This window comes from Nannobrachium achirus (assembly GCF_963921795.1).
Source record: "Nannobrachium achirus genome assembly, chromosome: 12".
Lineage (NCBI taxonomy): Eukaryota > Metazoa > Chordata > Actinopteri > Myctophiformes > Myctophidae > Nannobrachium > Nannobrachium achirus.
Genome location: NC_137832.1, coordinates 49588561 through 49613702, shown reverse-complemented (window position 1 = coordinate 49613702; position 25142 = coordinate 49588561). Strand labels below are relative to the sequence as shown.

The 25142-nt window shown below is 41.4% G+C and overlaps 1 protein-coding gene across 1 annotated transcript; it reads right to left on the bottom strand.

The window, feature by feature from the left end:
- Window positions 1-1499: 1499 nt before the first annotated feature.
- castor1 (cytosolic arginine sensor for mTORC1 subunit 1) lies at window positions 1500-24733 on the bottom strand. The gene is made up of 9 exons (XM_080738282.1): window positions 24402-24733; window positions 16211-16281; window positions 13618-13811; window positions 12632-12767; window positions 9972-10095; window positions 8661-8777; window positions 8055-8137; window positions 7173-7267; window positions 1500-3723 (listed from the first exon to the last, which is right to left on the bottom strand). Exons 1-9 carry the CDS (start codon window positions 24512-24514, stop codon window positions 3652-3654), a joined length of 1005 nt encoding a protein of 334 aa, XP_080594408.1. The 5' UTR covers window positions 24515-24733; the 3' UTR covers window positions 1500-3651.
- Window positions 24734-25142: the final 409 nt, after the last annotated feature.

Sequence of the window (25142 nt, the reverse complement as noted above, 5' to 3'; positions counted from 1 at the left end):
CTGAGACTCTTTTACCACATTACAATAATAACGCACACAGTAATCTACTGCAGTTTGAATATGTATCTTATCAATACATTAAATGTGAACATATACACAATTAAATAAAATACATTTACCATTCTTCTTCAGAAATCCATTGAGTTGATATTTCATGATGACAATAGAAATGTTTTGCTGTCAAACGATTACAAGTGAAATGTTTTCTACCAAAAGTCCAAGGCACAACAGGTCTATATATATTTGGAGTGACCTCCTCCCCTGCACACACTCGCACGCACACACACACTTAAAATACTTCAGTTTCCCAAAATGAATCCTTGTGACATCATTCGTATGACAAAGGGTGTTTTTAAGCATTTGTCAACTTTTGTTTTTAAACGTGGTTTGTCATGTGTTTCCATGGTAATCCAACATCAAACCTGATCAGCGACATGTAGAGCATCAGCTGAAGGACAGGTGTCAAACAGATGCTTCAAATGACCATTTACCGGTACATGGATTATGGCAACACACTGCAATTTTATGATGCTGGATTATGGATATCTGATCTAGTTTCTTTACATAGCTAACCCTAACCCTGTTTCAATATTTGACTACAAGGGCGTGAAAACCCTCCTACTTTTTGTACCACTTAGTGAAAAGAGACAGCCTTTTCCAACCTTTTCTTTGAGGACCACTGGTACCAACTTCCTCCTGCGAGGAAGTGAGTTGTATTCATTGTATTGGTCTTTGTGAGGAAGTGAGTTGTATTCATTGTATTGGTCTAATCAGGAACTAGTTAAGACACAACACAGTAAAATCCTGACCTTTAATTGAACTCTTGAGTGTACAAATATATAGTAAAACTGTAGTGTACATTTGTAAATTCTCTTGAGTTACAAACACACGATGAGTGCTTGTAGATCTGTTGGAGCATACATTAAGCATTAGGCTAAACTTGTGGGTTAATTGGATAAGGTGTAGAAAACTTAATGACACATAGGTTGTAGTCATTTACAAAGTTTGAACTGATTGAATCTAGAGATGTGATGCAATTAAGTTAGCATCACATCTACCTTTGTGGGCATCCATAGCTTAGCACAGTGGTTCCCTAACCGTTTAGCTTAAGTGTGCCTGGCACCCAAACAAGTGAAAATAGCAGATCGACAAGCTCACAATGCGTTGTGAGCTTGTAGATTATCTATTTTCACTTTCACTAATTTTCTTTCTCCAATTTACAGTTTCTTTTTATTTCTTCATGAAAATACTGAATAAAATGTTTTTTTAATGTTTTGAAATATGAATTAAAAACAAAATGTTGGAAACAAAAAAGTAAAAGGGACACATACTACCTCATAACCGATAGAGGCTCGTTATGAGGTCATCGGGTCACCAAGTTAATGAACCCCCCCACCAACCAAAGTGCTAAACCCAATTTTCTAGGATTATATCCCCATATCCCATTGTGACATACCTTGTAACCATGAGATATTTTCAATGAAGGGAAGTAATAATGATCTCAATTCAATACTCTTTATTGAATGAAGGGCACAAAGTTACAATTGTGTACAGAATACTTCTTTTACTTCAAAATGTACAAAATGTAAGTGTACCTAAGAAAACGCATCTAAATGTTAATAGCTAAAGTCTTGACAGTTTGTTGTGCAAATAACAAATTATAAGACATAAGTGTTCTTGACATTGGGAACATATTAAAATGATAAGAAATGTTGACCTTTAGAAAATAAGACTAGGCAAGTTTAGCCTGACCATGGACCCTGTTTTACGTCCTTCCCCCTAAATGCCATCTAATTTCTGTTCCGGTGGCAGGACTGGTAAACTGGTAAATCGAGTCATTCTTTTGAAATAAAATATTATGTTTTGAATTGTTTATCTTGCCAATGCCAACAATTAACTAATGAAGGACTTTCCTGCTTGACTTTAGTATTGCTTTGATGCAATTACCTAGACAGCGGAATTTACACTCATTCTAAAACACGTGTGGAGCTTAGTTTAGTGTGCACAAGATTTTGCATTCCAAAATCTTGTATCGGTTTTGTCCATTACAAAAGCTTTATGTCCAGATACTTGATAGGCCGTTTGATTTCAATTAACATTAGATGCATTGGTCTGCGTTTCTTTAAGTTGGTCTGCAAAACGACGACAGCAGATGACCCTATCCCTTAGGGCGTCTTACTGATATGCTTTATACACCATCGAACAATGGTGTCACTGAAAATAGCAGATACTGTATACAAGCTTGAGCTTGTATATTGGCTATTTCCGGAATGCAGCATCGTCATAATCATTAAGTATACTGTATATTCGCAGGCTATAGTCACACATGTGTTCCAACATTGTGGAGTCAGTCAGTGACCCACAGACTTCTAGGTACCCCCTAGGGTCTGGCAAAATAACAAAAACATCCCACTACCAAGCACAGTAGCAGCTGTCATCAGTGGTGCAATTCAACCATGGAACGATGCTTGTTTATGTTCCCCCTCAATGCTAACCCCACTCCAGCCCTAAAACCAACCCTAAACTGAGGAAACATTGGTCTGAGCCCGTAGTTCTAGTAGTCTACTTTTATATTATTACCTACACATTCATTTCAAATCAAAGTGAGCCTTGTCTTAAAAAAAGAAAGAAAGAAAAATCTTAACAGAAGTTCTACTTGTCTTTCCATTAAAATTAACATGGTGTTACTGTTATGTCTACTAGACCTCAGCCTTTGTGCTTCACACTAAACCACACCTGATAGTCCCAAGAAAGAAATCAACCAATGACACAATCGGCTCGTTCGCCTCCATGGCAATACAACATAAACGGCACTGGAAGACTGAATATCTTTTACAAGTACAACAGAACTTCAACCAATTGGTCTCGGGTTGTGTGTGTGGTCTGGGAGTGAGTGAATGAGCCCTATATACTGTATATATGCTAATTCTGAAAGTACACATTTGCGCACATACAGTATCATTTGTTAATATATACGCATTTGTGTGCACTCAATTTAGATCCAACTGTGCATTCCTGTGCGTCTGTGTTATGTTTGTAAATGATGGCGAGTCCCAATGTGTCAGTGCCCTAAATATGTAAAGGGTGACATATACGTAGTTGTGTGCCGGTGTCGCGTGCTGGAAATAGCCAAATCTACCAAGCTCATGTCGCGTTGTGCTGCGACACGTTGTGAACTTGTATTGTATATCGGATTATTTCCGGTGCGCGACAGGCAACCAAGTATAACAGCAGGCCCTTAAGACAAGAGGTCTTTCTCATGCACACGTGTGGTCGCATGTCGCACAAGTTAGAGAAGTGTGCTCCTGCTGGTAGGCATGGCAACAGGTTCATAGCAGGGTTAATAGCTGCTGGCATCGCAGTGCCAGTCGAGGCACAGAGGTAAGGCAAATTCATACATCCTCGAAGAACCCTTTTCAAAGTGTCGCTCGACGAGCACCACGTATTTTCAACTCTGAGCGTCGAGCTTTCACGGTTGAGAATGCGTCATTTATGTCGAGCGACACACGCCGTAAAAGGGTCGTTCGACCTATGAGTGAGAGTAAATTAGCCTCCTCATCCTCCGGTGTGACCCTGCCACCCGAAAAAGCTCCTGGAACGCGGTGGGCGGGGTCAAATGGAGCGGGAGACGTCTGTTAAGTTTCGGCTAAATCAACTGGCGGCCGGTTCCTTCCGCTGTTGCTGGAGAACGTCCGTCACGCTCACAATGTCCTCCTCGGGGACCTGGGAACCAAGCAGAGGTGAACAGGATGAGAAGAACAATGAACAGAGGGAGAGTCACTACAGTATTGCTGGACACCTGCATCCCATTTTGCGTGTCTTTAGGTTATAGATTTCCAACATTTATGTTAATTTCCTGCAATCCACACACACACACACACACACACACACACACACACACACACACACACACACACACACACACACACACACACACACACACACACACACACACACACACACACACACACACACACACACACACACACACACACACACACACACAGTCAGTTTGTGGAATAAATGATTGCATTTTTTTTTTTTTAAAGATTTGTTTTTGGGCTTTTATGCCTTTATTTGACAGGATAGTAGGCTGACAGGAAATGGGGAGAGAGATGGGGAATGACATGTGGCAAAGGTCGTCCGGATCGGGAATCGAACCGGCGACGCCAGCAGGCATCATAGCCTAGTATATGGTACGCGCCTTGACCACCAGGCCAGCGGGCGCCCCAAATGATTGCATTTATACACGAACATGGAGCCCAGGAACACAACCACAGTGAAACAGGGAGAGAGAGAGAGAGAGAGAGAGAGAGAGAGATGGGGAGAGACTTGCAGCAAAGATTGTCAGGAATAGGACTCGAACCCGCGATGCACTGTCAGGCTACATTAGCGCCTATGTGCTCTGTATGTGCCTGAGACAATATCTAACAATTCTATGGAATCATAAAGATATTGGTACGTTTGGTTCAGACGGGTTTCAGAAGTATTAAGAATGGAGTATACTGAATGAAGCCTTTAAGGAGGCGCTTATGCCTAATTTAAAGTCTGTCGTACAATGGTGACCCGCGCCCCAAAATCGACAGGTCGACAAGCACACCATTGTGAGCTTGTAGATCGTCTATTTTCAGTGCTGGACCCCATTATACGACAAGAGTATAAACCTGGCTTTAGCGTCTGGAAATGTCTGTACAATGGACATGTCTGGACAATGAACGTATGATACAGCAAATTATTGTCAGGCCTTGTGACCATTAAATATCACACAATTCCACTTTAACTAAATAACTACCAAATACCATGTGATTAGTGATTACATTGCATGAGCAATCTGCTGCAGTATCACTTTTACTATGTAGAATATGTTTACACCCAAACCACAGCAGCTCCCAGGAAATTTCTTCTGAGATGGAAATCTCAACACGCATCTGACTCAGTTACTAGAAACACAGGCCTGTCAGTAGCTTCCTTCCCTTTTCACACAAGTGGTTTTCTTTTTTGGTATCCTCTTATGACAGATAATGTGGTCAAACATACTTTGCACGAATACAAATGTCTGAGTTATATTACCACCACCGATTAGGTTTACAGAATGAATGAATTAGATCAGTTTCCTTCTCTTTCTGGAGTGTTAATTTAACTCTGAAAGTGTAAACTCTCAGAGATTAAATGGACACTCATGATTTAGTGTTAATAGTGTAAACTACTGTAAGGCCTGTTTATTACAACACCCCTCCATCACATTCAAGCATACGGTCCATATTATAACAAAACATTAATGTTCTTCTTCTACTTCAGATACAATAATTTAATTCACTTTATCGCGCAAATAGTGGGAGAAGTGGATGTCTCAGTGGTGCATCAGTTGACACAGTTTTCCACTTGGGGTTATTTGACGGCATGAGAAATACGATGTGTGTGGGGTGAGTGAAAGTGAAGAGTCATTTTGCGTATGTCTCACACTCATTGCGTGACAGTTGGCACTTGGCAGCTCTGCTCAGCTGGTTCCAAGCGGCTGATGTTACGCAACATCGCGGAGTAAAAGACACGCCATGTATGAGGTCACGTCTGACATGACTCAACTTTGTATGCATGTCATGAGCGTTATTGTGTATTTGTGCATGATTATTGAAAACATGAATGCATTTGTGCACCTGTCACCATTCACAACACTTATTCCCCAATGTGCTAGCTGAATGAAGCACTTAAGCCCTAATATACTTCGCAGGAAAACAAGTAGTGAAAATAGATCATCTACACATTACAAGTTTTGCGTATGGCTGGCAGCCCAGTTAGAGTAAGCCACAACAAACTATATTTAGGGTGGTCGTGATTAATACATAATCGTCTAATCGCGAAATCGTCAATTATCCATTTTAATTAAAAAGATCTTCTGTGAAACGTAATATACTTCTGTTGTATCATCTATCATGTGTATTTTTATATGGATATGGGGGAATCACAAATAAGATAAACTCGACCCTTGGTTGAAATCAACAGAAATGGGTTCTTTGCAGAAAATGCTAGTTGTGTGTGTGTGTGTGTGTGTGTGTGTGTGTGTGGGGGGGGGGGGGGGGGGGGGGGGGGGGGATGGGGGGGGGGGGGGGGGGCAGGCATTGACACTAAGGCTTGCCCACCTGCCCCTGGCAAGTAAATAAAACTTTCGGGCAGGTGAAGTTTGCTTTCAGGTTGCCCGACTGGGCAAGTGCTCATTTGAGAGGGGACGCAACAGTCTATAAACATATCACGAGAGCTGTCTTCTGGTCTGTGGAATGTAAAATAAGAGCTCTGTTTACCTAGAATGTGCTGTTTTTACTGTTGCTACACTTAAAAATATAAAGTAATGTGTGAAACCACAGACATATTCAATCATAGCTACTGTATGCAGGTATTTGGTATTTGGATTTGGTGGTATTGAGGTATGACATTTTTTATGACACAGCCCCAGAGAGTAAAGAAATAACTGTTAAATTCAGCGGTAATTCAAATCTTGCCTATCGTTTTATAATGGACAATTTACTTTTCGGGCAAGTGGGCATGACCTTGGGGCAAGTAGAACATGGGCTGTACTTGCCCGACGGGCAATTGCCTCTGAGACCTTAGTGTCAACCCCTGGGGGGGTTAGGAATTTAATACTCTTTGAAATGCATTTAGGAGGAATATAAAGTAACTGCATTTTCTGCCTCAAGGACCTCCTTTCTTCCTCCCCTTGAAGTGAATTCAAGGGAAAGTACAGTAGTATATCTGTTCATCTGCAAACGATTCACTGTTCAGTGTAATTCAGTCATTTCACAACTGTGTCAGTCACACCTAGGAAAGATTATTTGACACTAATTGCCTTGCTCTAAAAGTGGAGTATGAATCGACCCTTAGTAATGCCGAAGCAACTCGGCATTGCTGCTTGATGCGATTCCATATTCTTCTAGGTCTGTCACGGTAAGATACTACATGACATGAGTCAAAGATAGAACTGTAATTCTGTGTGAGGTCATCACTATGGGAATACATACCTCCTCACAATTTCTCAACTGCCTGAAGGTTATAGGTTTTTGAGCACTTAAAATGTATTTATCAGCCACAAGATTTCTGTGCCAGACATGCCACCCGATGCCATCAGTGGTCAACAGTGCCCTCTGTTGGCCAGAAGGGAGACACCAACACGGTGGACTCACCAGTGCATGGTCAAAGCTGAAGGTGCTTATGTAATAGGCAGAGATGTCGCTCTCCGCTAGAGGCTGAGATATCTGGGCAACGATGCCACACTCATCTGGGGAAAGGAATGGAAAAAGACAGGAATGCTGTGAAACTAGTAAAACTATAAAAGTGCACAATTAAGATGATAAACAAGCACTGAATTTATGACATTAGAAGGAAAAGTAATACTGGGGAATGTAAAAAGATACGATGACTATGTTTTAACCACTTTATTTAGTTGCAAAAATAGCTGATCTAAAAGCTCACACTGCCCAGAACGATGCATTTTGAGCTTGTATATTGGTTATATTTGCATAATATTCACCCATTTGGGCCAAACGTTTATCTATTTTCTTCTGAAACCATTGTCCCTCATTATGATGTCATGTCCTTACGAATGTTAAACCATTTTTCTAGCATTTTAGCTACCAGATCCACACAGTAGCACAACATGACAAGCTAGTTAATATTCATTTTTTATCAATTCTGGTGTATGCAGCATGCATTGGTTTTATCATTTAGTAAATGAAAAAAAAAAATCTAAATCCAATCAAAAAGACTAATATATGGATACCATGCCTAGCAATATTCAAAGTGATGTTTTTAAAATTACATAACAGTACATCTTACAGTCCACACACGCACGCACGCACGCACGCACGCACGCACGCACGCACGCACACACACACACACACACACACACACACACACACACACACACACACACACACACACACACACACACACACACACACACACACACACACACACACACACACACACACACACACACACACACACACACACAGTAGTGTAGACCCATAAGGGTCTCTTCCAAAGGATTTTACTGTGCAACTTACCAAAGCCTAGAGGCTGACCCCCGATGCGCACCATCCTCCAAAGCTCCCCAGATGAGCTGGTGAACAAAAGGTCAGCAGGGAACCTGGAACATGCAGAGCAAAAACAAAAATAAAAAATCACTGAAAGGAGGAGGCCTTGTTTACTGATTGTTCGATGCTTTATAAACATAACATAACCACAGCGATGAAAAGCAAAAGAGTGGTCAACTAAAAATAGTAAAAATACAGCATCCAATGAATCCTCTCTGTCATCTGCAGCTGCTTGCATTAAGATATGAATCTTATACAGCCTGTACACAACCAACATGATTTTTCAGTAACAGAATAAATAACCAAAACATAATCATTACCCATTTACAGTATAATACATTTGGGGCTCCTACATGCCATTGCCAACCCCCAATTATTAGGTTGATCAAGTATAAATAAAGCTTTTACCACAACCCTAGAGTCCCTCTTCTAGGCATGTCGTAATAGGCGGACATTTTGTAAAAACAAACATTCTGCAAAAGTACGCGAAAATAGCAGCTCCCCAAGCTCACGACATGCACCGCTGCGATGCACTGTGATGTTGTAGATTGGACATTTTCTGGTTAAGATCCTTACTGTCTTTGAGCCTCCGTGTCCATCACCAGCGAGATGTAGCCGTCAATGAGAGAGAAGGAGAAGAACTTGATGCGGTCTAGTTCTGGGCTGGAGGGGGACGGAGCGCCTTCCTTAGGACTAGGATGCCAGTGCGAGAGAGAGAGGAAACAACTAGTATTATACAACAGGTAGTCGGGCTCTCAATGGAAAACAGGCTCTCCAACCGTGCATATAACGAGCACAGATACACGGTCTCTCATCAAGTAAAGAAATCAGCTGCGTTGGTCACGAAAGACCGCAAGCGCTCCTCTCTCCCCACACTATGCTAGGCGGCTAGGCAGCCTAGGCTAGCGGTTTTCATGTGACGTTCAGGGACAGAGTAGCTAAATGTGGCATAAAAGAATTACAAATTCCTATCGAATATCTTAATTACAACGAAATTAAGTTGACGTGTTTTTTTTTAAGGGCAACAGTTGTATAATTGCAATATTACACTCGAGGGTGTGGGATAACTGAATTATTTCTTATTTGCACTCCAGTGATGCTCGGCGGAACTCGCCTACGGCTCGTTCCTGACCGCATCACTGTCGTGCAAATAATTCAGTTATCCCACACCCTCTCGTGTAATATTGCTTAATTATTATGGTTCTTTTAACCCAGTGGTTCTCAAACATTTTAATTTAAAGGACCTGCGTAATTCTTAGAGGCTACAAATTGAGCCACATCCCATGTGTACAAAGATGGAACCACATCCTAAGTGTACATTCTCAGAGTTACAGACCGATGAGGGTCCATTTGGAACCCCCTCCATAAACCCTGAGGGTCACTGGACCTCACTTTTTTTAACCACATGAATTCAATCATGATATTTTTGGCGAAGAGGGAAATAAAGAGCAACAAGGAGAAGTGGGCAGCATAATGCAATTTAAGAAAGATCAAGTTATGAAGCAAAGACACTATCACTTAGATCTAGAAAGTGCACCGTTTAAGCTGCTTCTTTTTACACATTACAATATTAAATGAATCCCTTGAACCCCAGTGTCCCTTTTCTGGGGCGAACATTCTGCACAAATAGCAGATCTACAAAGTTCTATTTAGCAGATCTACTGTCAGGTTGTTATAAAACGATCACAGTTATTGCCTATAAACTCATCAAAAACATTTCATAACATTTAACAGGCAGTGCTCCTTCTGAGTGCAACATTACCACATTTCATAATGGTGACAAGCCCTCCAAAGCAAAGTGACCAATGCGTTTTTACTAAATATGCTGCCACCATGTGTATGAAGTAAGTACCACAACAACTGTAAACAGTGGCCTGGAGAACTGACCTGTTGGAGTAGAAGAGCACATCGATGAGCGTGGTGGCGATGGCTGGCAGTGTGTCTGGATCCAGAGACATGACACAGAACTGGTTCTGTGGGATCAGCACCGGGTGGACTGTAGGCTGGATAGCTAGTTACAACACAGACAATTATTGAAGCAGTGTTCATTTTATTGACTGAAGAAAACAAAATAAAAACGAAACTAGATGACTAAACCCAAGACTAAATATATTGTCAATTTCGTCAACAAATAAGACTAAAATGTTAGGGAGAGATAAGTGCAGAAGAGATCCAGTAGTAGCGCTCTGAAAGTAGCAGATCTACAAGCTTGCAGCGCACCGCTTTGTAAGCTTGTAGATCTGCTATTTTCAGCATGCAACGTGCAAGTATAAAATCAGCCATCAAGGTCTGCCAAACGAACTAAATCAACTGTAGATTTTGTTGACTAAAATCATATGGTATTTAGTCAAGTAAAGCATTTCAGATGACTAAGAGATATTAGTAAAACTAAAAGGCATTTTATTCAAAAGACTATAACTAAAACTAAATCAAGATTTCCTGTAAAAATCAACACTAATGAAGGTACAGAATTCCGGTATAAAAATGAAAAGTGATGTAAGGGTGTAAAAGTATAAATATTTATACTGTACAGATCCTTCTCGAAAAATTAGAATATTGTGTAAAAGTACATTTTCTTGAAACTGTCATATATTTCTTGAAACTTTCATATATTCTAGATACATTGGACATTCAGTGAATTATACCAACCCTTTTTTTGTTAAAATTTTGAATTTTTATGGCATACATCTCATGAATTTCAAAAGTCCATATTTCAAAATATTTCAAAATATTACACTATTACACCACTCAAAACAAAGATTTATAATAGCGAAATGTCAACCTTCTGAAGTCAGAGTTGTTTTAAAACAGTGGGAAGTTTCCGAAGTCAGTTATGATTTGGGGTGCTATGGCATCTGCAATGCTTTTTCACACAATATTCTAATTTTTCGAGAAGGATCGGTATATACATATTACATTAAAGCTGCACTATGTAAATTTCCTCTTCTATCCTGGATTTGAACCCACAAAATTTGTGTCAGATCATGGGTCTAGGTGAGACATGACCTTTGACACAATCTAAATGTCTCAATAGAAGAACAAGGAGACAATTTACATACAACCACCACAAGTTATATTGTATTAACATCCTCTACCATATAGACTGGACACATTTTAATTGTATTCATAAAAAAAAGAGTTACATAGTGAGGCTAAAGTTAGTGTTAAATGTCACTATATTGTTTTAGCAAACAGAGTCTTTGTTCATTAAAAGAACTGGAGAGGAGGGGGAGACGTCTGAGTTTTACCGTAACTATACTGTGTGTGTGTGTGTGTGTGTGTGTGTTGCCATAGACGAATGTATTGTTGTCTTTACTCTGAAAGCGAGGTTGCAGGTTTTACCATCTAAACTTAACCTCTCCATCTGGTTTCCAGGCAATCATGCTCCTTACTGTATACATCATGGTCACGAACAAATAGCTGAAACCATGTCCCACATCTTAAATGGGTGCCATGTATACAGGGGACTCTACATAAGTAGGCATGACAGAATAGTGGATTTGATATCAAAAGATATCTCATCCATCTTCAGGTCCTCTATTATGCTATATAAGCATTCTACTGTGAAGCCGAGCATGTTTAGCCTTTGTAATGATGATTCTGCGTTCTCTAACATTTCAGCTAACACCCCTGATGTCATTGTTGTTAATGAAACCCATAGGGAGGTGTTTATTCTCGAGGTCGGCTGTACCTTTGACTACAGCTTAGAGGAAGCTTTCTTAACCAAAGTGTTAAAATATCATCAGCTAGAGCAGACCATCGCTCAGCTAGGCTACAGATGTAAACTCTTGGTTTTTATCTTTGGGAGCCTAGGGCATGTGCACAAGCTGGTTGTAAGGGGCCTTCAAATGGCCGGCCTCCCCAAAAGGAGAGCCAAACAATTAGCAAGGTACTGCTCTGTATCAGCTATTATAGGAAGTCGCTCCATTTGGAGGAGGCGTTGTTATCTTTACCCATGAGTGTTGTCTGCTGTGCTTGACATCTATGCCAACAGTATTGTGTGTAACAATGTTCTGCCCTACCTGCACTTTGTAACTGGCAGTTTTCCTTGATTATCTGACTGCACTGATATTGTTTATGTCCTTTGTACGAGGAATTCTTGTACTTCTGCTTATGTGGACATAAATAAACATTTCAAATGTGTGTGTGTGTGTGTGTGTGTGTGTCATGAATGGTTTAATTACATAAATTAATGGCATATACATCAAAATAGGGCACATTGCCCTGTGTACTACTGTACTCATTGTCCCATGGGTTCCACCGAAAGGCACAATCACTCAAACTGGCAACGTCATCCCAGCATTATTACCTACGTAGTCTGCTTGCCAACGCACACAAACATCCCCAGCTGACATATAAAGTGTTTGCTTAAGGCAAAAAAACATCATCCGATCCCTTTCCACAAATGGAACACGCCAGGTGGTGTTGTTGTGAGAATGGGTCCTCTTTGTCATAAACAAACAGATCCGCCCCCCCTTGTGAGTGACTCTCCACTATACTACACCAGATTAAGGTTAACCATCTCAAACCCAAACATAATCCCTAACCTTCTTTGCCGTTCTTCTGGAGGCCGTTGGGCACGTCCTGACCGTGTACAGGGACAGACTCTCCTCCCACCTCCCTGTAGATGTTGAACTCTTCCTCCAGGGTGCTGACAACTACCGACAGGTCCTTCTCCCTCACCTATACATAAACACATCAGACATGGAGGACGAATAGAGATGGGTGGAGGAGGGCATTTTAGTAAAGCACAACAGATATATTGGCCATTATTTGACTTTTCTTTATATCAGTATTAGCTAAGAAATCATTATTAAGAAACTATACATATTAAAATAATGTTTTTCAAATTGATTATAACTTAGATTTAGCACTTTTTGACAAAATATCAGTCAAAACATCAGTAATAGGTGGTTTAGGACTCTCCAAAATCAGGATATGCTAGATTGGCCCAAAAATGAGGCATAGGTTTGGGCTCCAACTTTCTAGTGTCAAAAGGGACATCATTTATTTCCTTGTTCCGTCAATGGTCAAATAATAATTGGCTCTCAAGACAGATTACTGGTATTTATTTTTTAATGGGTTCCCAGATTACGGTCCGCTAAACACCCCCAGCCTCATCTCTGCTCCATTTAATACTTGACTAAAATTGAGAGTGAACAATGCAGCTGGCTCTTCTCAACAACACCCAGTGGATCAAAGTTCGGGTTTAGAGAGGTGTTCAGAGCTTTCAGTGTCTCTCCGCTGATTCTCTTCAACAACAAAAAATAAATAAAAAAATCACAACGAAGTTCAGACCAAATATTGAGAAGAAGATTTGTGATGAGACAAAAAAAGTCTTATTTATACATTTAAACGCTTGATTTAAATCTTGTCGCACGGCGGTTTTGAGTGCCGAAAATACTATCCACAGTACAGGCTCACAATGTTTCGCATCCACGAGGCGTTGGTATATTTGCTGATTTCCGGTGCACAACACTGACGTACGACCAAATGACTGAGCAACCACCAAATCAAATAGGCGGGGCCTTACCAGGATAAAGTCTGTCTGATAGGTGGAGAGCATGAAGACTGACACATGCTGTTGGGCCAATGGGGCGATCACCGACCTGGCGATCTTGGTCACGCCCACAGCCTGGGAGCTGCTGGATGCGTTGCCGTTGGAGACCACGTTGAGGGGCAGCCAGACGGAGCCCTCCACCTGAAGGTGCTCCGAGGCCTGGAGCTCTGAGGGTGGACATGGGTGGAGAAGATTTAGGGTGGGCGGGAGAATAGAGGAGTAGCAGATGAGTTATGAGGGCTTTTTCAAACACTTTCATGTCAAGACCCCCCCAATTTGACTGTACCATGTAATATTATCTGAGTATTTTATCTGATTATATATTTCTTCTGTGATATAAACATATTCTTTTGCTTTTTTTTCGTATGTATATTATTTTCTGTGGACCCAAGGAAGAATAGCTGCTGCCAGGTGCAACAGCTAATGGCGATCCAAAATAAAACTCATAAAGCCCCAAATCGAAAGGATGACACCTGAAAGGATTTAGTTCCAGGGACCCCCTTAATACACGTTTTACCACTATTACACTAATACACATTACAATACACATTAATTCATATTTCAGATATTCAGATATTCTTGAGTTCATTATATATCCTTCGAATGTGTAGAGGGATATAAGGAGGGAGGGGGCTAATATGGACTATGTTGTGATAGTTATATGTCACAAAGACAAATCTGAATCAAAGCATTCTTTTAAAAAAAAGACTGGTATTACTGAATGTTTCCAAGGGAGACAGAAGAACAACGTTCAGTTCCAACTAAGGTAGAAGAGACTAGATTTTCAGGTGTGCAAATCCCCAAGGACTGATTAAATATTGAATTATTGAACAATGAAATGGATGATAAACACATCATGAAATTAGTCATCAGGACATATCAAGGTTAATACATGGAGCGAAACGCCATGGTGCACACTAACCGTGTTAGGTAAATAGCTACTGGGTTCACTTCAAAGTACCCAATTCCACCTAAGGCAATTCATACTTCATCGCGGGATGGTGTCCCTAGTGTACAATCTACAAGCTCATTTACGTGTCGCACCATGACCCGTTAGCTTGTAGATCTGCTATTTTTGGCATTAGCCCTCTTCTCTCAATGCAACCTCCTGAAGAGGCCCAACATGCCCCCTGCTATTTATAGCACTACTGTTATAGACGTTTAAAGCATAGGGCTATGATATGGGGGTAAACTGATACCCATGTGTGCAAACATAGCCATGCACATGCTTGAATGCACACAAAAACATTCCCGGCATACACACAAACACTGTGTGAGGAAGGGAGGGTGTGTGTGTGTATCATATCATGAAGGTTCAACTGGGGTAATCTCTGAGTCGTGTCTTCTTCATGTGGCCAGTGGTGGAAAAACTTAAGTACTCACATTTCTTTACTTACAGTAGGTAAAAGTATCAAATACTGCAATGTAGAAGTAAAAGTCTGGAATTCATGTACTTAAAGTACTAAAGTAGAAAGTAATGATTGTACTGAAAGTTTCCAAATGTATAAAAATCTTTTGAAAATAACCGCTCACAATGTGTTGCATTGCGACGCAATGTGAGCTTGTAGATCCTCTATTTTCAAATGGCCAAAACATATATAGGGCTGAAGTGGCCAATGTAATGTTCAGTAATAAAATTCAAAATCTTCAAAGTAACTAGTAACTAAAGTTGTCAAATAAATATAGTGGCGTAAAAGTACAATATTTGGATCCGAGATATAGTGAAATTGGAGTAGAAATAAAAGTATTGGTAAGTACAAATACCTCAAAATTGTACTTAAGTAAATGTACTTAGTTACTTTACACCACTGCATGTGGCCCAGGAGGATCAGTGAAATGATTCTCTGAGGTTGCATATTGTCTCCATATTACATTTCAACTTTTTGTGTTTTCAGTCTCAGCTACAAAAGTACTGAAAATAGCAGATGCACAAGTTTCTGTCTGCCAGCAACGATATGTTGAGCTGAAATAGATACGACACCCCAGACTGTCCGGCAGGGCCTGCCCTGGCGAACAACCGGCAGCGACCCGGGACGAAGTAACCTCTTCTCCTCCTAGTGCTGTCCAGTCCTGCTTGTACTTTTGAAGCCCAGCTCTGACTAAAATCCACCAGGAGTTACCTTCAGAGCAGGATTTACAAAAGGTATTCATGAAAAGGAGTAAGAGAGAGAAAAGGAGAGCTCTTCTCCAACTTCAAAGGGAAAACATGCTTTGGTTGACATAATTTGTCAGAGACAACCCATTTGTGGCTTTCCTGCATCAGCTCTCACCTCTTAAAATAGACAGAGAGACAGAGAGAGAGAGCGAGACAGCAAGTGAGCCCTGAGGCAGTGTATGACTTTATATCAAACATCTGTGAAATAAGCTAATGGTTGGATGATAAATGGAGTGTTGGTGGTGGGGTGGTTGGGTGCAATAAAAATAATTAGGGCTACAACTAGCGATTATATGTAGTCGTTGGGCATGCTACGGACCATTAACCCCCAGTGTGTAAAAAGGCAGGTCCATTTTTACACTCTTGGGAGTTAAATTACCAGTCTGGATTTTACAGTGCGGGTGTTTTTACCTTTGACTCCCTCTTCATCAAGGACAACAGTGTAGTTCTCTGGAGTCTCCGTCAGACTGAAGAATTTGCACCTGAAACAGATAGAGATAGAGAGAAAAGGAGAGAGAAAATAGCACGCCATTATTCTTTGAAAAGAAGCAGAACCAACCATAGAAATTCAGACTACTCTCACAACAACAGCAGCTTTCATCTAGTTTGAAATATTGTTGATTTAATAGACTAAAACTATGACGAAGAATCGAAGAAAAACAAAGAACTAGACTAAGATGTTAGGGAGGGACTACTGGAGAAGAGATCCAGTAGAACTAAAAGACAAGTCATTTTATGTTTGGTTGCGCTCGGGTGTTGCGCTCTGAAAGTGAAAATGGCAGATCTACAAGCTCACACCATGTCGCCCTATGAGCTTGTAAATCGGCTATTTTCACAACGCAACCAAGTGTAAAATCAGACATTACAAGGCCATCAAAGCCTGCCAAAATACACTTCTGTCGACATAGATTTAGTCGACAAAGATGCTATGATCTTCAGTCGACTGAAACTAGACTGAAAAAGTAAAACATTTAAGAAGACTAAAATATGACTAAAACTAATCAGAATGTTATTCAAAAGACTATGACTAAAACCAAATCCTAATTTGCTGTGAAAATCAACACTAGTTTCAATACAGCGGTTAGGGACAGTCAGACTTTCTCGATACTGAGCTAAGCCTAGCTCTATGCCAACCCCCCCACCCCCAAAACTACCTCACAATGGTGGGGGAACCCATGAGAGCGGACCACTGCTTCAGCCAACGACAACAACTTTAGTTGTGTGTGTGTGTGTGTGTGTGTGTGTGTGTGTGTGTGTGTGTGTGTGTGTGTGTGTGTGTGTGTGTGTGTGTGTGTGTGTGTGTGTGTGTGTAGACCTATTGTCCACGTCCTTTGTGTCAGGATCAGGATGCACCGTCCGTGAAATTATCACAACGAATTTATAGTCCGCCGTTACGACCATGTCCCACCACGCCGAATAACGAGATCTACAAGATCACAATGTGATGCTGTGACGTGCTGTGAACTTCGAGTTGATTCTGAGCTCTCCATTTTTTTGTTTTTTTGTTTTGTTGGTTTTAATTTTCTTCAGCCTTGAAATCGTTTGCCTTCAAATACAGTTGCTGGGTCTCTGGACACATTGTTCAGTTGTGTTCAATGTTTTTTTTTTTACCCCAGTGTGAGCAATAAAATGTCTTATCTGAATGGTCGCTTACAGAACTGTGGGAGGGAAATAAAGGGCCCATGGGTGACTGCAGTGGGCCCTGTAGGCAAATGGACAAATAAAGTTAGCTTTCAGAGGCTGAAATGTTTCAGTTTTCATTATCGTGTCAATGATTTTGTACCATCCATCTTTCACATGACTGCATCATGTGGCTCAAGGCTTCAGAAGAACTGAAGGTCAATCCATTCATTGATAAAGTACCTAACATTCTGTACAAAATGTAACCAAAGGGACCCCTTACAGGTCTTTGGTTACATTTTGTACACACTCAGAGCTAAATGAACACAGATAGTTTTACTGTGTAGCATCATGCTGCGCTCGAGGCAGCTGTAGGAAGATTAATCAAGTGGTTGCCATGTGTGCAAACCCAGATGTGAGGCTTTCCCTACGTTTTAATAGCGGGCAACAGCCGGCGACGCTGATCGATATAAATCTCCTAGTTCCTGGCGTCATTACCGTACCCCCTCCACTGGGTAAACAAAGCAACACATGAATATCAACTATTTTCAGGTTTTTGGGCGACGTTCCTCCGCCCACTTTTGCTGCATTTTAGTGGCCGACGGTCAGCCATTTTTCCAGAAGTGCGCCATTTGTCAATGGGACCCGGCGGCAACTACTGGCGATAGCAGGCGAAGGTGGAAAAGTGGGCACACAAGGAAGTAGCAGATCTACGTTGTGAGCTTGTAGATGTGCTATTTTCACAGAACGTTTGCCCCAGAATAGGGATGCTAGATTTCAAGTGGTTAAGAGGATAAAGTACTGGCCTTTACTTAAGACACCAGGAAACACTTTCTCTCGAAATCCTTGCTTTTGACAAGTGGACCAGGCACATAACATATAATAGGCATTGCCATTTCGGCATCAATGCCTGTCGGCGTCGCCGGTTTGATTCCCGATCCGGGCGACCTTTGCCGCATGTCACTCCCTGTCTCTCCCCCATTTCCTGTCAGTCTACTGTCCTATCCAATAAAGGCAAAAAGCCCAAAAACAAAAAAGACGGTGCACACGATGCCTCTTGTCCTACAACGCCTGGCAGTGGGCATACATCCTCTGTACTTTATCAGTCAGCTGAAGCTATTACAGCAGAATCCTGTCGGGTGGGGTGATACACCCTACGGCTGACTCAGCAGAAACCAGTCCCTGCCATGAGATCAGACAATCAATCCAAACAGACAGATACTGTACAGAGAAGCAGAAAGAGAGACAGAATACAATAACCCCACCAATCCACTATTGTGTTTTGATAGCCCTCCCTCCTTTTCCCCTTGACCTTTCACCTTCCCCTGCTTGCTACAGCACTTCCTGCATGTACTGTAGCTCATGCCAAGCATCTGCCTTGCGAATGACAATGATCAGGTGAAGGTCTGTGTTCCGATGGGATGAGCATGTCCTCAAGCAAACTGAAGATTCTGAGAAAAAGAGGCCAAACATGGAAGTACACACTACTATTGCAAAGTCAAATAATCCAGTCCCAACAAGACTTCATACTTTTTGGCTGCATGATCTTAAAGCCTTTGAGGGCAACAGACTTTTCTGTTTGTTTTTAGTTTTTTTTTTTTTTCCTGTTGTGGTTTCCTGCTTTGTGCATTTTTATTTAGTGCACAGACACCAAGTGATTTTCACTTGAAGATGTTCAGTTTGTTCACATGAATTAAGTAACATTCTTCCATTGTCATTTATTTTTTTAATGAATACACACATTACAGAGAACACAACTTGAAGAAGATGCATATTGCATATACAATCACACTAGTTTTTACTTCTTAACTTCTTCATGACTGTTCTGAAAACCGGTAATCATTTTAATAACACAAAACATGAGCAGCACCTATCACACCATGCACTGTAGCACAAATACATTAACTGTAGTATTTACAGTTTGTGTAATAGGGGTGTGATCACGTATGTATGCCACAGTTCAACAACTTTGAGTACCGGTAGTCTATATGATGTTGTGAAGCACACAAACACACACATTCTTAAATAACTAGTATTAGGATCAAAATAATGTTCCTATCCTTCCTTCTAGGGTAATTATTTCTCCAAGGATGTGTAAGACCCTCTAATAGCATTATTTACAGATGTATTTACAATTTATTTTGTTTGGTCCCTGTTCTCTGATCCGGTAGCCTTATTTGCCATTATGCCATCCCCTTTGTATTAATGGAAATTAAATTAGCCATGTTTTTTAAATAATGTCTCTTTCTCCTCTTTTGGGACATAATAGATACTGTATAGCATCAATGCAGATGTACTGTACATTGTCAGCTGTAATCCTATGGTTTTGTTTGTCTCTGAGGCCTCCAGTATGCCATGTTTCAGTATATTGTTACGCCTCGACCTTGATTCATCTCACTTTGCAGACAACTTTGCCTCTTGGTGGAGTAGGCAATTGATATTTCCAGCCATGCTGTTCTGCCTTTCTTCCATATGTACTGTTTTGCTCCAACAAAGCTGTTCTTTCCACACGTTCATCCTGTGTGCTCTTGTCTTGTTTCTTTGCCAATTTTACTGTCCTGTTCACCTCAACAAGCATCAACCGCGGTGCCTTTTTCTTTGCTGTGTTGATCGATATATCCATCGTTTGCATTATTATTGATATGCCTCCTCTTTTCAATTTTTATTTGTCTATAGTTTGTGTGAGTTTGACTCACTTTCTGCCGATAATGTTGCTTTAAAGACCTTGTGTTTATTTATTTATTTGTAAGAGACATTTCTTCTTCACCCTGCCTGCTACCACTTCGCGGCACCGGAAGTCGCTTCCATGGTGATTTCTGTTTTTAAAGTCTGGTGCCACTGCTACAGTATGCGACACAACTATATTAGGAAACAGTGTGAGGAATAAGTGCAACATATGAGAAAGTGCAGAAATAATGAAAGGAGATAAGGTAGCATAGAGAGAAAGGTGGAGGTTTTTGTAAACCAAGATAACACAACAAACTGGACTTTTATCCAGCTGTACAAAGTAAGTAAGAAGTACAGTAAGAGCGTGTAGTGGGGGTGGTTCCATTCAATCCTTTTTGCAACTGCTGCTGCAGCTGAGGAAATGTGATAAGCTGAGTGCAAAGTGATGTTGTTACACGTGCACGACAACACCATGAGCTATCATAGCACCATCTTCAGCCAGGGACACCAAAGGAGTCTGCTGCCTTCACGGCTTACAAAACAGCCCAGCCTATATGAGGTGAAATGCTTGCAAACTGCACATTCTCACAAGCTTCTCTGTTTGAACAATGGAAAGTTTACTGTGTAACTCCCTGCTTATTATTAAAGGGGACAGCCTTGTGTAAACAGTGGGAGTGAGCGCCCCAACCCTTTTTTGTTCTTCCTAAATTTAGTGTAGCCAATTATCTTTAACCCATTTTTCCTCCCAATTTTAGCCGCCCATCATGCCAAATTATCCTCTCCACAGCCACTGCTGTTGTACCCAACAGGCTCACCTGCCAGTGAGTAGCGCCTCTCTCCGTCCTAGGGTAGATGCATACTCCACTTTTAGAGACAATTTTTATTTGTTCGGCTCTGTCTAAACTACAATATGACATCATTCAGAGGTTCTGTTCATATTGCGTTCATCCAAGACGGATGCCTGCTTCTCAAACCTCCTTGGCAGAGCTAACATCTTTGTCATCTCAAAGGCAGTGTCTGTGTTAGGTAACAGAATGCTATTGTGTCAACATTTGAGTATGTGATAATTTGTGATTATCACTTTACTCTTGGCCCTTTGAGCCTGTTGAGGTTGAAATGTCTTCCATCAGTTGGTACTGGTACAGGAATGCTGATTCCTGTCAGAAGATGCTCTTCCCTAATGAGATAGAGAATGGCTGCAAGATTCTCTGGGATAGATACCTGGAGTGGAGGCTGAATGCTGCTGCAGAAATCCTGTCAAGACACAGCCTCAGGATTAGGGATTGACCGATTATCAGTCCCATCGATTATCCCATCGATATTTGTTACTATACTATAATCGTATTGGTGTTTTGACGGACATTAAGCCGATATCTCCGATATATCTATTATGTGAATGACATAAATGTGCATCCCTGGTGCAGCAACCACTCTCTGAAAGCTAGAGCTGTAGTCACAGACACACACGAATGCAAATGTCCCATTATGTTTTTAAAACCATTGTGTTGGTAACACGCCTGCAGTTGTATCAACACAAGGACAAACAAGACAGAACATTTACCAGCCTGTTAGTTTTCATTTTCCATTCCGAGAAGTATCTACAGTATTAGCATCCTTCGGCCTTCAGAATAAGCACATGCATACCCCCCTCAACACACACACACACACACACACACACACACACACACACACACACACACACACACACACACACACACACACACACACACACACACACACACACACACACACACACACACACACACACACACACACACACACACACACACACACACACACAGCTGAGAACTCTTCTCAGACACTGCATGCTCTGCCTCATCATAGAAGCTACATGTATGACTACAAGGGGTTACCAATACTGACTTTCATCCTATCCTTACAATCAACCGCACAAGGCTTATGTTATGGTAGACTAGCAGCTCAAGTGTGAAGCCATAGAACTGTAGACATTTTGGGTTGCTTTTTAGTAGCACGCTGTCATCTCCTTATAATTCTAGTCAGCCACGTTTGCTGTGGAACCACTCTGCCGATTCTAACCGAGCTGCGTGCTAATGAATGAAAGCAGGGGCCTGGCAGAGGGAAATGGATAGAAACAAACAAGGCTATTAGAGTTGTTGTTGTGCTCCGCTGTTTTCTCAAGCTAGCATGAATGCGATGTACCCCACCCCTCACCATCTCATATGGGCTGATGCACCACTAAGGAAGGAAGGAGGGAAGGGAGGAAAGAAGTAGGGAAATAATTAAGGAAAAAAGAAAGAAAGAGTGTGACAGGACCACAAAGTTTCTATGTCAATGCACAAAGCAAAACACGCAGGGTTACAATTCCAAAGGCTTAGCTGGCCACTGTGTGGTTCACATGGTTCTGCTAGTGCATTCTGGACAAGGCCTATTCTTTCATTTTGTTTTTTTAAACTGTATAAACATTCTGTTGGGCCTAGGGGTCATTAGGCCTACAATGTTTAAAGAAAAGAAGGGGGGGGGGGGGGGGGGGGGAGTAGTCAAAGGTTGCTGTTGGGACACACTTTGAAAAACTGCCCAGTTGAAGTCACCGTTTCAGGTTGACTCATCATTTTAATGATGTAATCCAAGTCAATCATTGTGCCTGCCTGGCATCATGGACATGTTGAGACCTGTTGTGTTGCCCAATGCATTGTGACAGGAATGTGGCTCTGCTTTTGGCCAAACTATAATTTTTAGCGTGTGTAAAACTCACAACGCAATGAATTTATGGATAAATGGTGGTTTAGAATTATAATGAACTGTGGAATAGGGCGAGTAAGCATGGTGCAGTTTCTCATAGTCATCATAGTTGCATTGGGCTCTTGAGAACAGCTCCAACAGCATGACTTCTGAGGACACATGGTCTTGCACACGTCACAGTTCTTTGTAATCTGGCCTGGATAAAATGTGTTTCAACTTGGTTCAGAATGTAATTATTTATGTTTATTTGGAATAAGCTGCTAAGGACTGACCAAAGTAACACAGCCACACCATCCAGTCTTTACCATGACAAATGCCATCACATGGTGGGAGGGCTTGAAGCCAGATGTTTGGCATTTTCTTCCAGTCACATTATGTAGGGCAACCAGGGTAATAATAAACAATTGCATAACAAACAATGGGAGGATATCCAGGGATTAACTAAAAATTGCTACCACTGGCAGCATCGGTTCCGGGACAAGGGACAACTTGCAACCTGGATGGCTGTGCTTTGCTATGATCTCAAGTAGGAGAGCAATGTGAAGCTTCTACTGAAAGGGGTGAGCTAACAAGGGCTCACAACAAATGTATATTTAGTTGATCATACTGTATTTTCTGTTCTGTTTATATTCTGTTCTGTCTAGAATGAATTGTCTCTTCAGCAAGGGTTTGTTTCTGGCTGTGTCAAAAACACAGCCAGGAACAATAATGAGGCTGGATGCCATTTGTCTGTCTCCGTTCTCTTCTTGTGCCTGACTGTCCTGTTGTGGTGCACTCTATTTCTAAAAGTTGTGTGGTTGACATTAGCTGTTCGGTAGCGTTAGAAGGAGTTCTGCATAGCGCTATGTCACTGATGAGCCCTTGCGCTCACACCCGCGGTGACCTCGCCTCACCCGCGGTAGCACAGGCTGCTTAGCCTCTCGTCTGTAGTCTAAATAAAAAATACACTTTCGCCACTCACCAAAACAAAGACTGTTCTAAGATGCTGAAAGCCTACTTCCCTTAGTGGGAACACTTGGAGCCCCCCCATCTTACGTCTAAAATACACAGAAAAGAAAATATATCACTGAACGTCTAGCTACTCCACAGCGCCCTCTACAGAAGAAATAGAAATTTAATGGACCAGATTTTGCCTTCCGGTGAAATGTTTTCTTTTCTGGCTAAAAGGTGTATTTTAGACGTGAGTTGGGGGACTCGGAGTGTTCCCACTAAGGAAAGTAGGCTTTCAACTCCCTAAAACCGTCTTTGTTTTGGTGAGTAGCGAAAGTGTATTTTTTATTTTCACTACAGACGCAGCCGTGAACTCTATGGACCAGAGCTAGGTTGAAATTAACAACTCGAAGAGTTGACTGGAAAGTATGGTGAATAATATACACGTGATATTCAGGTGCAGCCTCCTACACTGTAAACTTATTTCACAAGATGAACATGTAATTATATTCTAATCCAGAAAGGAAATACACACTAAGCAACAAACAATTGCTTGAATGAATTGAAGCTCTCAAGTGCGCCCCATACATGCAGGATTTAACCAGGCATGAGGCATCACCCGTTAAAAGACCAAAGAGCAAGACATAAATTATATTAATCTTACCGTGTTCTGTTTCGCAGGAATATCAGTTTAATCAGTGGGTGTGTGAAATCCACCAGGCCGTTCTTGGATATGCTGGTGACCCGCAGCCTGTGGTCCAGAATGTGCAAGTCCATGGTCTCTGCTGGGTTCTTGTTCCAGTGCAAAAAACAAAAGCCCTATCAGTCCGTGCAAACGATGCCGGGTACAGGGAACAGGCTTCCTAAAATACAGCCTATCGAGGTTATTCGTGCATTAACGATGACAAACACGTTTGAATCACCTAATGCTATGCGCGTCTTGCATCAGTGTCGGTCCGGACGGTCGGGGAGAAAAACATCCGACGTAATCCGACTCCAGCCTCCACTCAACTACTGTGTATTCAAATAAAAGGCAGCCTCAGATGAGACTATAAAACACACCTCCTCCTCCTCCTCTTAAAGCTACAGGCAGTGGTGGGAAAACGTAAAAAATACTCTGTTAAAGTAAATTAAAAATGTACTTGAGTAAAAGTACAAAGGATATCAAAATGTACTTAAAGGGATATTCCACTTTCAACAGGGAACACCTTATGGGCTTTTCTCCACACACACACACACACACACACACACACACACACCCATTGTAACTTCAAACTCCATTTTAACCATGAAAGATTCATTAAAAACACCCATTATGTTTTCTGGTGACTCATACTACCCTCCTTATAGGTGAGCACTGAGCAGGCTGTGTTTTTTTCAATATCTTTTTGCCTCCACCAGCCGT

Excerpts from the sequence above, each read along its gene's own strand:
- castor1 (XM_080738282.1), bottom strand. The coding sequence starts at position 24,514 with ATGGACTTGCACATTCTGGACCACAGGCTGCGGGTCACCAGCATATCC. Across the intron at positions 13,812-16,210 it reads TGATGAAGAGGGAGTCAAAG|AGCTCCAGGCCTCGGAGCAC; the intron begins GTAAAAACACCC and ends GTCCACCCTCAG. Across the intron at positions 10,096-12,631 it reads CCAGAAGAACGGCAAAGAAG|CTATCCAGCCTACAGTCCAC; the intron begins GTTAGGGATTAT and ends TGTTGTAACTAG.